At 44.8% G+C, this 18,276-nt stretch overlaps 1 protein-coding gene across 1 annotated transcript; it reads left to right on the top strand.

The window, feature by feature from the left end:
- The first annotated feature begins 6,568 nt into the window (after nt 1-6,568).
- Nucleotides 6,569-18,260, top strand: LOC134968647 (uncharacterized). Its single transcript, XM_063944173.1, has 3 exons — nt 6,569-7,186; nt 17,662-17,768; nt 18,069-18,260. The coding sequence occupies exons 1-3, from the start codon at nt 6,604-6,606 to the stop codon at nt 18,258-18,260; spliced, it is 882 nt and encodes a 293-aa protein (XP_063800243.1). The 5' UTR covers nt 6,569-6,603.
- Nucleotides 18,261-18,276: the final 16 nt, after the last annotated feature.

The following is an 18,276-nucleotide window of genomic DNA, read 5'->3' as shown; positions in this document are numbered from 1 at the left end:
AAGCAGGTCCAGGGGCATACCTTGATATATTGCAGGCCCCAAGGAAAAAGTTTGAAAGGACCCCTACGTACAGTACCACCCAATAGCAAAAAATGTATATAACACATGTAACTTTGACAGTGAAGGCGGGCCCCTCTCAGCTCAGGGCCCCATAGCAGCTGCACTGCCTACACCTATGGTAGCTACGCCCTTGACACCAGATTCCTGTGCAATATAATATAATATATGTATAATGTATAATTCAAGTACACAGTCTGGAACCTGATCGCTGGAGGAAGAGGTGGGGCCCGCTGGGGGGGTTTCCCCTGTTCCCCCGTGGGCCAGTCTGATCCTGCACCTTACTAATTGCTTTACCAACCAATTCAGGCTGTTCTAACAGCAAATGAGGGGATGTTTTATTAGAAAGATATACTGGAATATTGCCTATACTACTTTCATTTATACAAGATTCACAGTTTATTTGTTTTTGCATTATACAATGCAATTCCTTTATTATTATGGTTGAACACCAAGATATTAAGATTTCTTTGCTCATACAGCCGATCGCTGTTTATGTTTGAATCGTAGGCATTTTTATAATGGGTGCAGTGTGTGCAGTGCATACGGGGCCCCTCGGTCCATGGGGGCCCAGAATGCACACACCGCACACATAGATTATACTTACCCCTCTGAGTCCCGCGACGGAGGACCTGCTGTGTGGGTACAGATCACTCGGAAAATGTCCGCCACGGCCATTTCCGAGTGATTTGCGCATGCGCACTTGAGGTGTCCACGTGAACAAGGCGCGGGCGCCATGTTTCCGGAGACCTGCGCATGCGCAGTAGTCTCTGGCATTATGCCAGAGTCTACTGCTGCTGTAGAGGAGGGGGCCCGTGAAGGAGGCTGCACACAGGTCCCCTCCTCTCCCAAAATGCCCCTGGTTTGAATACCAGGGAATATTGGTCTTAGTAAGTAAGAGTGACATTCTTCTGTATATACACTGTTTAATGCAAGTAAAAACCCATTAAATGCTAAAGTATTTCATTTGCATTTGATATGTATCTTTACATTCAATTTTACTAACATTTGTATGGTTTCCAATGCAATGTGGAAAGTCACAGAAATGTTACAAACAGGGTTCCAAAAATGTCACTGCAATGAAACGCTAGTAAATGTTCATATGTATGATAACACTTGAACAAAAAATCTCTAATTTACCATTTAAGTCATTTTTCTATTTTGTTACTTCATAAAATTTAAAAAACATTTAAAATGCATTTAAAAAAAACACTTCAGTGGATAAGTGGCCTAACATGATGAGCTCTTTGCATTGTTGCATGCCCCCCAACATGACTCATTCCATTAGGTACAAAGGGGGTAATTCCAAGTTGATCGCAGCAGGAATTTTGTTAGCAGTTGGGCAAAACCATGTGCACTGCAGGGGAGGCAGATTTAACATGTGCAGAGAGAGTTAGATTTGGGTGTGGTGTGTTCAATCTGAAATCTAATTTGCAGTGTAAAAGTAAAGCAGCCAGTATTTACCCTGCACAGAAACAAAATAACCCACCCAAATCTAACTCTTTCTGCACATGTTATATCTGCCTCCCCTGCAGTGCACATGGTTTTGCCCAACTGCTAACAAAATTCCTGCTGCAATCAACTGGGAATTACCCCCATAATGATCTGTTCCTGAACTTCTTTGCCAGTGGCAGTTACAGAGGTGGGGCTGCAGCACAGTGGCGTCACGAGCCGGGTGCGGGGGGTGCGGCCCGCACCCGGGTGTGACGCCTAGAAGGGGTGACATCACAATGTGGGCTCCTCCGCAGTGACAGGAGCCGAGCGCTGCAGTGTGAAAGTCTGCTGCAGCACCCGGCTCCTGTCATATAGAAGAGGAGCCGACAGTGCTGGTGACAGTCTGTTAGAAGGGAGAAAAAGAGGGGGACATCTCGGATCTATCAAACCCGAACAACTTTGCCCGATTAGACGAAGATTCGGTGGATGATAGCGACAAAATGACGAAGCCGGAGGAGACTGCTCCCTCTAGCAACCGGAGGAGTGTTCCCTCTGGCTCAGATGGGATGAAAGCTAGAGAGGTGCCCAGGCAGATGGTGGTGGTAGGGGACTCTATCATTAGGAAGGCAGATAGGGCAATCTGCTACCGTGATTGCCGTATGGTCTGTTGTCTCCTGGGTTCTCGGGTACGGCACATCGCGGACCGGGTAGATAGATTGTTGGGAGGGGCTGGGAAAGGCCCGGCAGTCTTGGTGCACGTTGGCACAAACGACAAAGTTAGTGGTAGATGGGATGTCCTTAAGAAAGATTATAGGGACTTAGGCTAGAAACTAAAAAAAAGGACATCTAAGGTAATTTTCTCCGAAATATTACCAGTGCCACGCGCTAGCCCAGGAAGACAGAGGGAGATTAGGGAGGTAAATGTGTGGCTGAGAAACTGGTGTAGGAAAGAGGGGTTTGTGTTCTTGGAACACTGGGCGGACTTCTCAGTCAGGCGCCATCTTTTTTCTCGTGACGGATTGCACCTGAATGAGGAAGGGGCTGCGGTGCTGGGGGGTAGGATGGTTAGTAGGTTGGAGGAGCTTTTAAACTATGAGCCTGGGGGGAGGGTTTAGCTAGAAACTATGGGTCATGCAGCGGGTATAGTAGGGATGGTGGTAGTGAGATAAATGGGGGTGGAGAAGGGGGGAGGGAAAGTGCAGCCAGTAAGGGTATTTACATGGGTTCTATTAAGGGTGTTAAGAAAGGTATTGCTAAAGTATTAAATAATAACAATTATGTGTCATCATTACAGACTATAGAAAATGTTGTACGGTACTTATGGGAAAATACTTATGTCAGGGCGGTGATTTTAGTTGGGAACATTGGGTTGACCAAAGAGAAAAGTAAGGTGGGCAATACTAAGTACGGTGGGGTTGGAGAGGGAGCGAGAAGGACAGTCTGTATCAGTAACTCTACGGATGCACTAGTTAACCAGGATGGGAAATCTTTAGGAATACAAACAAATAAAGGAACCGATAAACTAAAATGTATGCTTGCAAACGCAAGAAGTCTAGCAGGTAAAATGGGGGAATTGGAATTGTTAGCATCAAAGGCTCAGTATGACATTATAGGTATTACGGAAACATGGTGGGACGACTCTCACGACCTGGTTGCTAACTTGGAGGGGTATTCTCTTTTTAGGAGGGACAGGGCTAACAAAAGAGGAGGAGGTGTATGTCTTTATGTTAAACCATCACTTAAACTATACCTAAAGGAGGTTATCTATGAGGAGACTGGCGATAATGTGGAGTCACTATGGGTAGAAATCTCAAGTGGGGGTATTGATGCAAAAAAACTAGTCATAGGCACGTGCTACAAATAGCCGGATATTAGCATACATGAGGAAAAACAACTATTGCAGCAAATCAAAACGGCTGCGGGATTGGGGGACATCCTTGTCATTGGGGATTTTAATTACCCGGATATAAACTGGAGTAACGATTCATGTGCTAATGTGAGGGGCAGCAGGTTCTTAAATATGATTAGGGATCACTACTTGTCTCAATTAGTCGAGGACCCAACTAGGGGTAAAACTACCCTGGATCTAGTAATTACTAATAATGTGGACATTATATCAAACACTAAAGTTGGGGAGACTTTGGGTAACAGTGATCACTATATGATCACATTCGACATCAGTTTCAGGAAACATAGCTACAGGGGTTCCACCAAAACTTTTAACTTTAGGAAGGCTAATTTCAGTATGCTTAGATGTGCACTTAAAGACATAGAGTGGGAGGTTCTGTTTAATAACAAATAACACTTCGGAAATGTAGGATGTTTTAAAAGGGTTGCTAGATAGCAATATTCATAACTTTATTCCCATGGGCAGTAACCGCAGGAGTATTAAACTCAAACCGATGTGGCTTAACAAGAAGGTTAAGGCAAAAATTTATAAAAAAAAAGCAGCTTTCAAAGCATTTAAATCTAATGGAAAGGAGGAGTCTTTCAAGTATTACAAGGAGTGTAATAAGAAAAGCAAAAAAGCAATAAGAGCAGCTAAAATGGAAAATGAAAAGCAAATCGCTATAAAGAGTAAAACCAATCCTAAAAAGTTTTTTAAATACATAAACGGTAAAAGGTTAAAAAAGGAGAATATAGGTCCATTAAAAGATGAATTAGGAGAATTGATAAATAATGACGAAATAAAAGCGGAAATACTAAACAAATTCTTTTCATCAGTATTAACCAGTGAAGAACTGATGGTGGGAGTAGAGCATAACAATTGTGACAGTAATGATTCATGGTTAGATACTTGTTTAAGCGAAGAAGTAGTTCGGGAGAGACTAAGCAAAATTAAGATTAATAAATCACCTGGTCCTGATGGACTTCACCCTAGAGTTCTTATGGAGCTTAGTTCACAACTAGCACGACCCCTATACTTGATTTTCAATAGTTCAATTAGATCAGGCATGGTACCGAAGGATTGGCGTATAGCTGAGGTAGTGCCATTATTTAAAAAGGGATCCAAAAATCTTCCGGGAAACTACAGACCAGTTAGTTTAACATCTATAGTGAGGAAAATATTGGAAGGAATTCTAAGGGAAGTCATACAGGAGTATCTAAAGTCCTCTAGGATTATTAGCAAGAACCAGCATGGGTTTGTGAGGGACAGGTCATGTCAGACTAACTTAATTAGCTTCTACGAGGAAGTGAGCAATAATCTTGATCAAGGAAAAGCAGTGGATGTGGTCTTCCTAGATTTTGCAAAGGCCTTCGATACAGTTCCTCACTGGAGACTGATGATCAAATTAAAGGAGATTGGCCTAGGAAAAACTATTTGCACATGGATAAGCAGCTGGTTGGATAGCAGGGTACAGCGAGTAGTGGTTAACGGGAAGTCCTCAACCTGGTCCCCAGTAGTCAGTGGAATATCACAAGGGTCCGCACTTGGACCACAACTGTTCAACATATTTATCAATGACCTAGAAATAGGCCTGGAAAGCACAGTGTCAATCTTTGCAGATGATACTAAACTGTGTAAGGTAATTAGTTCAGAATTGGATGTGTAGTCCTTGCAGAATGATCTATCTAAACTTGAACTCTGGGCGTCTAAATGGAAAATGAGGTTCAATACAGACAAATGCAAGGTTATGCATTTTGGGACTAAAAACAAACTTGCATCCTACATATTAAATGGGGAACGCCTAGAGAAACAGAGTTGGAAAAATATTTGGGGGTATTCATTGATAATAGGCTTAATAACCATACACAATGTCAAAACGCAGTAAAGAAGGCAAGTAAGGTGCTAGCGTGCATAAAAAGGGGAATTGAGACAAGGGACTCAGATGTAATCATGCCGCTGTATAAGGCATTGGTACGTCCGCACCTGGAATATTGTGTTCAGTTTTGGGCGCCATTGTATAAAAAAGACATCAGTGAACTCGAAAGTGTTCAAAGGCGAGATATTAAATTTATTAAAGGCCTAGAGGGACTGGACTATAAGGAAAGACTTACTAGGCTGAATATGTATACACTAGAAAAGAGGTGCCTAAAAGGAGATATTATTAATATCTTCAAATATGTAAAGGGACATCACAAAGAGTTATCAGAGGAATTATTTATTAAAAGAACACAGTTTAGGACACGTGGGCACTCGCTGCGACTGGAGGAGAGAAAGTTCCGAACGCAACGGAGGAAAGAGTTCTTCACTGTTAGGGCAATCAGGATGTGGATTCCCTGCCAGGGAAGGTGGTTATAGCGGACTCTGTAATTGGATTTAAAAAAGGAATGGATACATTTCTGAATGAAAAAGCTATCCAAGGTTATAATACTTAAAATATCAACGTGGTTAATTCGGGGGTAACATGAGTTATAGTAGCTAACTAGTCATAAAACATTATTTAGCAAGTATGTAAAATCATCATAACTTAAAACAGGTTGAACACGATGGGCAATTTGCCTCTATTCAACCTCAAATACTATGTTACTATGTTACTACCTGTATTATCATTGCACCTAACAAATATACATGTGCATCTATTCAGCAACTTCTGATCTATAATAATGACATTTATCAGTATGCCAGTGTATCTTATTATACTATGTACATGGGCAGAAATAAAGTTTACGGTTTACATGTAAGTTTCTGTATGTACATGTTTAGCTACGGCAATACCTACTGGTCACATGCATAGCACAGGCTTAGATGTGTTGGTGATATGTAAGTACTGTATACTTCTTTGGATAAGTAACCATATGTCCTTGTAATAAAGACATTAGGTGCCCATGACTCTCCACAGTCACCCATCTGTAGAAATCACTGGGTATTTTATAGCAGATACATTGGGGCCACCTAGAAAAGTGTATGGTTTATTCTGTGGAAACATTGGCCAATCTGATCTGATGCTCCGAAAACAATAACAACTCATTTTCATACAATAAAGCATCAGTTACAGGGCAACTGCATGAGACAGGCATCAGTGCTGATGGGATGACTGGTAAATCATAGATGGTGCCATCAGTGGCTGCCATATTGGCATCACATGACCTGTTGCTATAGCAACACTGCTAGTTAGTGGCAGTTAGTGGCAGTTGAAAGTCAGAGCAGCAGCTGGATGGTCAGGAGAGATGGCCTCACATCTGGAGGAAGCCAAGAGCTCGGATGAGGAGGAGTTTATCGCTGATAAGAGAAGAGAGAAGATGCCAGTATTAAAGAAGAGACGTATTTTTGACAGTTTGGAAGAGCCTGGGTCTATCAAGAGGGCCAGAAGGAGGACATCTACTAAGTCCAATAAAGTAGGTAGCAAAAGGAGTTTGCGTATGGAGGATGGCTGCATTGTGATCAGCTCAGATGATGGCAGCCAGGAAAATACCAACCAAAAGTACGATAAGAGCAGGAAGAGACAGGGCAAGGTTGAGGAGAGTTGTATTAACAGCAGAAAAATTGCAGACAGGAAGAGAAGGAGAACATCTGGAGAGGACATACAGAGAGGACATGGTGTCCATAGGCTGGAGGATGGCTACATTGTGATAAGCTCTGATGATGGGCAGGATAATATTAACAGAAAGAGCGCTAAGAGCAGGAGGATACAGGGAAAGGTTGAAAAGAGTTGTATTAACAGCAGGAAAGATGCAGATGGCAAGAGTAGGAGAACATCTGGAGATGACATACAGAAGGAACATGGTGACTGTGGGAGTCAGGAACGAGCAGGTATGGCCAAATCAATTTCTCAGACATGACAACTATTAGGATTGTCAGTATTTAAATATTATAGAGATAACCTGTCAACGGGCTACCTTTCTTTATTATCTGTATTAATTGTCAGAGTACTACAGGCCCTACCCTTGGTTTTATTAGATCATTAGATGACATGCTGTCTGCTTCTGATACATATTAGCTGTACTAATGTAGCCTGTCACCTGCTGCTGTATTTCTTTGTTTCATCTTTTGCTGATTTTATATATATTAAATGTAACCTGCCATTCCATAACCTTAGCGTGAAGATAAGGTGTCTGTCCTGTACTGATTTTGGCATAATGAAAGTATTGGGATCTTCCCATATGCGTACTTTTATAGATTGAAATAATTATCTGAGGGAAGACTGTGTCGCATCTTTGGTGAAAATGCTCCAAATAAGAGAAAATAGGAGTATTACCTCACAACAACAAACCATGGAGAATTGGGCCTCGGCCTTCTCCACCCATATTACCCCAATATACCATGGGAATCATATATACCTCCTCTCACAAATAATGCACCTTCTGGCCTATGAAAACTGTGAACAGTCCTAGAACTGGTGGGAAATATGGAAATATGTAATACTGATTTATTACGTCTCTTTATGAAATAAGTATTCATTCTATCCAAGGTAATCAGTTGTGGCCCCCACTTACATTATAACAACAGGATACGAAACTAAAATGACAAATTTAAATATGTGTCAGACTGGGGCGTGAATTGCCCACTGGCGGAATACAGTGATAGGGGCCCATGATTAGGGATGTGGCCAGCCTCCAAAGGGGGTGCGGCCAGCCAACACAGAGGCTTGGCTAACCATTAGAAAGTGTATGGTCTAGGCTCCTTTATTTATATATATATATATATATATAAACAAAAATGTCCAGAGTACGCTCAACTTATGATACTTTTTGAGAGTGTCTCAATTCAGTTTCCTTAAGAAAGATATGTTTAAAGGAATTGAATACAATAATTCTTACTACAAATCCTTTTCTGGGTGATATGTTTTCTTGGTGAGAGGGTATACTTCCAGGCTGCAAGTAGGAAGAACCCAAAGAGAGCTAAGGACTGTTGGAAAGACTTCTGAAGGAAACTGAATTGAGACACTCTCAAACAGCATCATAAATTGAGCGTACTCTGGACATTTTTGTTTGTATCTATTCTCTTAAGTTCCCACTAACGGAGGTTCTTCTTGCTGTGCTGCTCTTCCAGGGCATAAAAGGGTATAAGGGCCCCCATTTATCATGCAGTTAAAAGTGTAGCGCAAAATACCGTTTTCCCCCGCCGTGGTATAGTGGCATCACGCTCTTCTATTTAAGAAGAGCCTATGCCACAGCGAGCGAATGCGGTATTTGCCGCGTCAGTGCTGATGTTTACCTTATATCAGCACTGACGAGTGATCTGTGTAGGGAGAGTCTGCGCATATGCCGGAATATGCTAATTTCCGGCACATGCGCAGTAGTGATTTCCGGACGCGGCGGCCATTTGGGACTCATCAGGCTTCCTGTCTCTATAGCAACCCGGCAGGCGTGATGCATGCCGGGATTGCTGTGGGCGGGGAGAGCCGGAGCGCAGGACGGACTCCACTGCAGCAGTGTCCTAACGTCTGCTCGGAGCAGACAAGGCCATTTCAGGTAAGCGAGCGCTATTTCCGAAATAGCGCTTGTTCTTAAATACAGTTTACATGGCCGAGGTATGGGGAATATGAAAGGCAAATAGCGCTGCTAATTAGCAGCGCTATTAGCCTTGTTAAATAGCGATTGGTCCCATTTAATTCCAAAAACGAGTTTTCAGCAAGGTGTTATATAGTAAGCGCCCCTTCTATAGCCACCATATAGTGTGCACTGCATATAGAAGTGTTGGCTGTGTTATGTATAATAGTAATTACTGCAGCTGGTCTGTGGGGTATACAGTCGTTAGGTCAACAGTCATTAGGTCGACCACTGAAGGTCGACATACATTAGGTCGACATGGTCAATAGGTCCACATGGTCATTAGGTCGACCTGTACTAGGTCGACAGGTCAAAGGGTCGACATGAGTTTTTCACCTTTTTTTTCTTCACTTTTTGGACTTTTTGATACTTGATGATCCACGTGCACTACAATTAAGAACGGTAACTTATGCCGAGCGCAGCGAGGCACCTTGCCCGAACCATGGCGAACGAAGCAAGCCATGCAAGGGGACACGGTGCACTAATTGGGGTTCCCCGTCACTTTACGAAGAAAACGACACCATAAAAAGTCCAAAAACCCATGTTGACCTTTTGACCTGTCGACCATGTCGACCTCTTGTCCCTGTCGACCTTCCATGGTCGATCCAATGACTGTCGACTTAAGTTGAGTCGACCCAACTGTCTCTGGTGTGCAGCTCCCAGCTAAAATAGCAACAATGTAATGTATATGACAAGCTGCAGAGATTAACCCTTTCTGTGACTGATGCACACGGATCACACCAGAGGTGTCGATTTATGTTTTTGCTGGTGGGTGCTGAAGCCTGTGACTCTCGCTGTGAGGGGCGTGGCCTTGATAAAAATGGGTGTGGTCTTGCTAAGATGGGCGTGACCTCCCAGGAAGGAAAAGACTACCTTAAACCCCTGTTTTTGACCCTGCACCAACAGACCTCTGCCAGCACAGAGGAAAAAATAAATTTCACCATATTAAGCCCCACACAGTAATGCCCCTTACACCATATTATGCCACACAACGCAATGCCCATGATACATTATGCCCTACAGTAAAAGCTTCTAATTACTTTTAGATTACCAGGTTTCACATGCTGGGTGTTGTGCTCGTTGCCAGGGGTTTCATGCACTGGGTGTCATGCTTGTTGCCAGGGGTTTCATGGGCTGGGTGTCTTGCTCATTGCCAGGGGTTTCATGCTCTGGGATCCAGGCTTGTTGGGGTAATGCTAGTTGCCAGGGGTGTGTAATGCTAGTTGCTAGGGGTGTGTAATGCTATTTGCCAGGGGTAATGCTTGTTGTCAGGGGTGTGTACAGCCAGCCACAGCCAGCCAGCCCACCTGCCCCCAGCTCCCCTGCCCGCCTGCTCGCTCCCTCTCATCCCTGTTATAGTACTCCACTTGGGGGACAGAGTTTTGCAAAATGACGCATTGTGTCGTAACGTCAAGATGCAAACACATCATTCTGCTAAACTCCGCCTCCCAAGCAGAGTACTATGACAGAGAGAAGGGGGAGCAGTCAGGACAGGGGAAAAGTGCCATGGTAGGTGGAAATGGCACTGCCTGTGCGCACGCCTATGGCCCCGGGACCGAGCGTGGGTGCTCATAATTTTTCGTGGGTGCTCGGGCCGGGACAACCCTCGGAATCGATGCCTATGGAACAACCTCTATTCATAGGGCTGAATTCAATTAGGGAGTTGTTCGCATTCCTTAAGTGCAGATATATGCCGCACTTGCGGTAACGTTGGATTCGCAGATGTTTTCTTGCAATACACCATGGGGGTCATTCCGAGTTGATCGCTCGCTAGCCGTTTTTAGCAGCCGCGCAAACGCATTGTCACCGCCCACCGGGGAGTGTATTTTCGCTTTGCAGAAGTGTGAACGCATGTGCAGCAGAGCGCCTGCAAAATCTTTTTTGTGCAAAACAAGACCAGCCCTTTAGTTACTCTTCGCGTGCGTTGATTCTAACGACAGAGGGACGGCTTTTGACGTCACACACCCGCCCAGCGAACGCCCAGCCACGCCTGCGTTTTTTCCAAACACTCCCTAAAAACGGTCAGTTGCCACCCAGAAACGCCCACTTCATGTCTATCTTCCTGCGTTCGGCCGTGCGACAGGAATGTTCATTAGACTCTGTGCAAACCCACGATGCTCATTGTACCTGTACGTCGCACGTGCACATTGTGGTGCATACGTATGTGCAGAAATGCCACTTTTTAGCCTGATCGCTGCACTGCGAACAGCGGCAGCTAGCGATCAACTCGGAATGACCCCCCATATACATAGAGACATAGAATTTTACTGTAGATAAGAACCACATTGCTCATCCAGTCTGCTCTTTCGTGTTAAGGCATTAGGGATAGTTTATGGGTCGAGGGGGGGGGGGGGTAGGGGGGCATTTAATTGATTTCTTACTTAAATTGAGCAGTTGGAGCACACCACAGTTTAACAAGCAATATTGACACTGCAGGCCCATTTTTTTTTTGTATCCCTGAACCTCAGGGGCCCTGTATGGGTGCCCCCTTTGTCCCCCTGTGTTGTCAGGCCTGTATATAGTAAGCACCACTATGGCATAGTATACAGCATTATGGGCCTGATCTAAGTGTGACCAGGAGTGATGTGGGACGCAGTAGGAGGTGTTATATAGTAAGCACCACTATGGCATAGTATACAGCATTATGGGCCTGATCTGAGTGTGACCAGGGGTGATGTGGGACACAGTAGGAGGTATTATATAGTAAGCACCACTATGGCATAGTATACAGCATTATGGGCCTGATCTGAGTGTGACCAGGGGTGATGTGGGACGCAGTAGGAGGTGTTATATAGTAAGCACCACTATGGCATAGTATACAGCATTATGGGCCTGATCTGAGTGTGACCAGGGGTGATGTTGGACACAGTAGGAGGTGTTATATAGTAAGCACCACTGTGGCATAGTATACAGCATTATGGGCCTGATCTGAGTGTGAGCAGGGGTGATATGGGACACAGTAGGAGGTGTTATATAGTTAGCACCACTATGGCATAGTATACAGCATTATGGCCTGATCTGAGTGTGACCAGGGGTGATGTGGGACACAGTAGGAGGTATTATATAGTAAGCACCACTATGGCATAGTATACATCATTATGGGCCTGATCTGAGTGTGACCAGGGGGGATGTGGGACACAGTAGGAGGTGTTATATAGTAAGCACCACTATGGCATAGTATACAGCATTATGGGCTGATCTGAGTGTGAGCAGGGGTGATATGGGACACAGTAGGAGGTGTTATATAGTAAGCACCACTATGGCATAGTATACAGCATTATGGGCCTGATCTGAGTGTGACCAGGGGTGATGTGGGACGCAGTAGGAGGTGATATATAGTAAGCACCACTATGGCATAGTATACAGCATTATGGGCCTGATCTGAGTGTGAGCAGGGGTGATATGGGACACAGTAGGAGGTGTTATATAGTTAGCACCACTATGGCATAGTATACAGCATTATGGCCTGATCTGAGTGTGACCAGGGGTGATGTGGGACACAGTAGGAGGTATTATATAGTAAGCACCACTATGGCATAGTATACATCATTATGGGCCTGATCTGAGTGTGACCAGGGGGGATGTGGGACACAGTAGGAGGTGTTATATAGTAAGCACCACTATGGCATAGTATACAGCATTATGGGCTGATCTGAGTGTGACCAGGGGGGATGTGGGACACAGTAGGAGGTGTTATATAGTAAGCACCACTATGGCATAGTATACAGCATTATGGGCCTGATCTGAGTGTGACCAGGGGGGATGTGGGACACAGTAGGAGGTGTTATATAGTAAGCACCACTATGGCATAGTATACAGCATTATGGCCTGATCTGAGTGTGACCAGGGGTGATGTGAGACGCTGTAGGAGGTGTTATATAGTAAGCACCACTATGGCATAGTATACAGCATTATGGGCCTGATCTGAGTGTGACCAGGGGTGATGTGGGACACAGTAGGAGGTGTTATATAGTAAGCACCACTATGGCATAGTATACAGCATTATGGGCCTGATCTGAGTGTGACCAGGGGTGATGTGGGACACAGTAGGAGGTGTTATATAGTAAGCACCACTATGGCATAGTATACAGCATTATGGGCCTGATCTGAGTGTGACCAGGGGGGATGTGGGACACAGTAGGAGTTGTTATATAGTAAGCACCACTAGGGCATAGTATGCAGCATTATGGCCTGATCTGAGTGTGACCAGGGGGGATGTTGGACACAGTAGGAGGTGTTATATAGTAAGCACCACTATGGCATAGTATACAGCATTATGGGCTGATCTGAGTGTGACCAGGGGTGATGTGGGACGCAGTAGGAGGTGTTATATAGTAATCACCACTATGGCATAGTATACAGCATTATGGGCCTGAACTGAGTGTGACCAGTGGTGATATGGGACACAGTAGGAGGTGTTATATAGTAATCACCACTATGGCATAGTATACAGCATTATGGGCCTGAACTGAGTGTGACCAGTGGTGATATGGGACACAGTAGGAGGTGTTATATAGTAATCACCACTATGGCATAGTATACAGCATTATGGGCTGATCTGATTGTGACCAGGGGTGATGTGGGACGCAGTAGGGGGTGTTATATAGTAAGCACCACTATGGCATAGTATACAGCATTATGGCCTGATCTGAGTGTGACCAGGGGGGATGTGGGACGCAGTAGGAGGTATTATATAGTAAGCACCATTATGGCATAGTATACAGCATTATGGGCCTGATCTGAGTGTGACCAGGGGTGATGTGGGACGCAGTAGGAGGTATTATATAGTAAGCATCATTATGGCATAGTATACAGCATTATGGCCTGATCTGAGTGTGACCAGGGGGGATGTGGGACGCAGTAGGAGGTATTATATAGTAAGCACCATTATGGCATAGTATACAGCATTATGGGCCTGATCTGAGTGTGACCAGGGGTGATGTGGGACGCAGTAGGAGGTATTATATAGTAAGCACCATTATGGCATAGTATACAGCATTATGGGCCTGATCTGAGTGTGACCAGTGGTGATATGGGACACAGTAGGAGGTGTTATATAGTATTCACCACTATGGCATAGTATACAGTATTATGGCCTGATCTGAGTGTGACCAGGGGGGATGTGGGACGCAGTAGGAGGTGTTATATAGTAAGCACCACTATGGCATAGTATACAGCATTATGGGCCTGATCTGAGTGTGACCAGTGGTGATGTGGGACACAGTAGGAGGTGTTACATAGTAAGCACCACTATGGCATAGTATACAGCATTATGGGCCTGATCTGAGTGTGACCAGGGGGGATGTGGGACACAGTAGGAGGTGTTATATAGTAAGCACCACTATGGCATAGTATACAGCATTATGGGCCTGATCTGAGTGTGAACAGTGGTGATATGGGACACAGTAGGAGGTGTTATATAGTAAGCACCACTATGGCATAGTATACAGCATTATGGCCTGAGCTGAGTGTGACCAGGGGGGATGTGGGACGCAGTAGGAGGTATTATATAGTAAGCACCACTATGGCATAGTATACAGCATTATGGGCCTGATCTGAGTGTGAACAGTGGTGATATGGGACACAGTAGGAGGTGTTATATAGTAAGCACCACTATGGCATAGTATACAGCATTATGGCCTGAGCTGAGTGTGACCAGGGGGGATGTGGGACGCAGTAGGAGGTATTATATAGTAAGCACCACTATGGCATAGTATACAGCATTATGGGCCTGATCTGAGTGTGAACAGTGGTGATATGGGACACAGTAGGAGGTGTTATATAGTGAGCACCAGTATGGCATAGTATACAGCATTATGGGCCTGATCTGAGTGTGACCAGGGGGGATGTGGGACACAGTAGGAGGTGTTATATAGTAAGCACCACTATGGCATAGTATACAGCATTATGTCCTGATCTGAGTGTGACCAGTGGTGATATGGGACACAGTAGGAGGTGATATATAGTAAGCACCAGTATGGCATAGTATACAGCATTATGGGCCTGATCTGAGTGTGACCAGGGGTGATGTGGGACACAGTAGGAGGTGTTATATAGTAAGCACCACTATGGCATAGTATACAGCATTATGGCCTGATCTGAGTGTGACCAGGGGTGATGTGGGACACAGTAGGAGGTGTTATATAGTAAGCACCACTATGGCATAGTATACAGTATTATGTTCCTGATCTGAGTGTGACCAGGGGGGATGTGGGACACAGTAGTTATATAGTAAGCACCACTATGGCATAGTATACAGCATTATGTCCTGATCTGAGTGTGACCAGGGGTGATGTGGGACGCAGTAGGAGGTGATATATAGTAAGCACCACTATGGCATAGTATACAGCATTATGGGCCTGATCTGAGTGTGACCAGGGGTGATGTTGGACGCAGTAGGAGGTATTATATAGTAAGCACCACTATGGCATAGTATACAGCATTATGGGCCTGATCTGAGTGTGACCAGGGGTGATGTGGGACACAGTAGGAGGTGTTATATAGTAAGCACCACTATGGCATAGTATACAGCATTATGGCCTGATCTGAGTGTGACCAGGGGTGATGTGGGACACAGTAGGAGGTGTTATATAGTAAGCACCACTATGGCATAGTATACAGCATTATGGCCTGATGTGAGTGTGACCATGGGTGATGTGGGACACAGTAGGAGGTGTTATATAGTAAGCACCACTATGGCATAGTATACAGCATTATGTCCTGATCTGAGTGTGACCAGGGGTGATGTAGGATGCAGTAGGGGGTGTTATATAGTAAGCACCACTATGGCATAGTATACAGCATTATGTCCTGATCTGAGTGTGACCAGGGGTGATGTGGGACGCAGTAGGAGGTGATATATAGTAAGCACCACTATGGCATAGTATACAGCATTATGGGCCTGATCTGAGTGTGACCAGGGGTGACATGGGACACAGTAGGAGGTGTTATATAGTAAGCACCACTATGGCATAGTATACAGCATTATGGGTCTGATCTGAGTGTGACCAGGGGGGATGTGGGACGCAGTAGGAGGTATTATATAGTAGGCACCACTATGGCATAGTATACAGCATTATGGGCCTGATCTGAGTGTGACTAGGGGTGATGTGGGACACAGTAGGAGGTATTATATAGTAAGCACCACTATGGCATAGTATACAGCATTATGGGCCTGATCTGAGTGTGACCAGGGGTGACATGGGACACAGTAGGAGGTGTTATATAGTAAGCACCACTATGGCATAGTATACAGCATTATGGCCTGATCTGAGTGTGACCAGGGGGGATGTTGCGTGCAGTAGAGGGTGTTTTCTGTCTGAGTTGCACCGCAGATACATCCCAGTGGTGATCACATTGCACATTAGGGCACGTAGATGTACACCAGGGAAGGGCTGTGTAGTGATATAGCATGATGTTACAGGCCCAACTGCTGCAAAATACCTCGGACCATTAGGGCTGCGTCCAGACATTTCCCGGGCTGGTTTTCCATCCCAATCCGCCACTGGATCTGTGACTAGGCCCTCCTTTACTCCCACCTATAGAAAGAGTAAATATGTTGCAGGAAGGGCCAAAGAGTTGCTTCAGATATATAATATGGGATTAAAACTGAAAATCATTAACTGAATTTAAAAAGGTTACATAAAAGCTAATTTATTTATTTATTTAATGTTTCTCAGTTGCAACAATACAATTTTCTGTCTTGAATAAATTAGTTAATAGCATACTTACCTACTTTGAATGTCTCCTCTTCGGGAGAAGCCTGGAGAGAAGACGCTGCAGGAGACTTCGGGGGGTGGGGCCGGGCTGTGACACCATCAAGCCCCACCCCCACATCCGGAAAATGCCGCGATTCGTGGGTCTGCGTGAAGGAGGCAGGGCTAAAATGACGCAATTTGCTTCATTTTAAGCCCTTCCCCACTCCACGGACCCGCAAACTCAGGAGAGTATCTCTCCATCCTGCCCGCATCACTAGGATGCGAGAAGGATGCGGCAGACCTGCCTACTCTTTCGGGGGTGCGGGGGGCTACCCCAAAGAATGGGAGCCTCCCACAGCTTCCAGAAGAGTAGGAAAGTATGGTTAATAGTATGATATCATAATATAATAATATATCTTCCATTGCAATTGATGACCCACTTACCTCTGTATGGCTGTGTTTGTATGATCACTGTGGTGTATACAACAGCAGGGTTTAAAGTGGTCCAGAGGTCCTGGAGAGGTCGTGAAACTCAACCCCCCCCACCACCTACCACACATTTACTTATATATATATATATATATATATTTATATATATATATATATATATATAAATGTGTGAAGGGTGTGGTCTCAGGAGGAAGGGGCATAGTCACACAAAAGTACCATTTCAAATTATGCCTCACAATAGCATAAGGCCCATAGTAAAGCCCCTTATATATATATAATGCCCACACTAGTAGTGCCCCTTATACACATAAAGCCCACAGTAGTGCTCTTTATACACGTTTCTGCCTCTGTCACTCCAGCAATTCACTGCTCATGTCCCTGCAGCAGCTTCATGCCCAGAGCCCCTCCAGCAGCTTCCCCGCCTCTCTGTATCCCTCCAACCCACTCTCATATTGTCTACAGGTGATGGAACTCAGTTCTGCCCAGTTTTAACCCTGGCGCAACAGTATAATAACTGCATTACTGTTACATAACTGCATCTAACTCTGAATAATTGTTACATTGTTCATTTTTTTTTTGTCCCCATAAGGAGGAAGTGGTGATCAGGAAGCTGGCCCTGGCCATGGCGATACAGCCTCTATATACATCAAGAGGCTGTCCTTCTTGTATGAGCTCGGCCAGGGCAACTTCGGGAAGGTAAGTCATGTGACTGTGGTTATAAAACTTAAGTCAGGGATCAATTATGTGTCTCAGATCTTGTAGTAGTGGAGGAATCATGAACATATAGCTCCTAACTTGACCCTTTCCCAGAAGGAAATGCCCAGCTCATGGACTTCTCTCTCAATTCATGATTGCCATCCCATTGTTGAACTGCAGATGTGTCCCACTACAGCTCTGCTGCATACGCGTCCACTTCCCTCTAAAGTTATTTAGCTACCTGGGTGCTTCTAGAGGTAATGACATGTAATGATAACTTGTGTACGTCTCTTCCTCTAGGTCGTGTTGGCTGAGGACTCTGTCACTGGTCTGCAACTGGCTGTGAAGATCATTAGAAAGAAAGATCTGCCGTTGGAGGACCGGGAGGAGGTGTTGGTGGAGCGCAGGGTGCTGGAGGTTGCGTCTGGTAGTCCTTTCCTCATTCATGCTCACCTTGCATTCCAGACCCCGGTATGGTGTTCTTCTTATTAGACCAGTAGCCTCAGGA

The sequence above is a fragment of the Pseudophryne corroboree genome, chromosome 11 (genome assembly GCF_028390025.1).
Source record: "Pseudophryne corroboree isolate aPseCor3 chromosome 11, aPseCor3.hap2, whole genome shotgun sequence".
In the NCBI taxonomy this organism is placed as follows: domain Eukaryota; kingdom Metazoa; phylum Chordata; class Amphibia; order Anura; family Myobatrachidae; genus Pseudophryne; species Pseudophryne corroboree.
The sequence above is the reverse complement of the archived record's forward strand: the minus strand, read 5'-3'. Positions and strand labels throughout refer to the sequence as shown.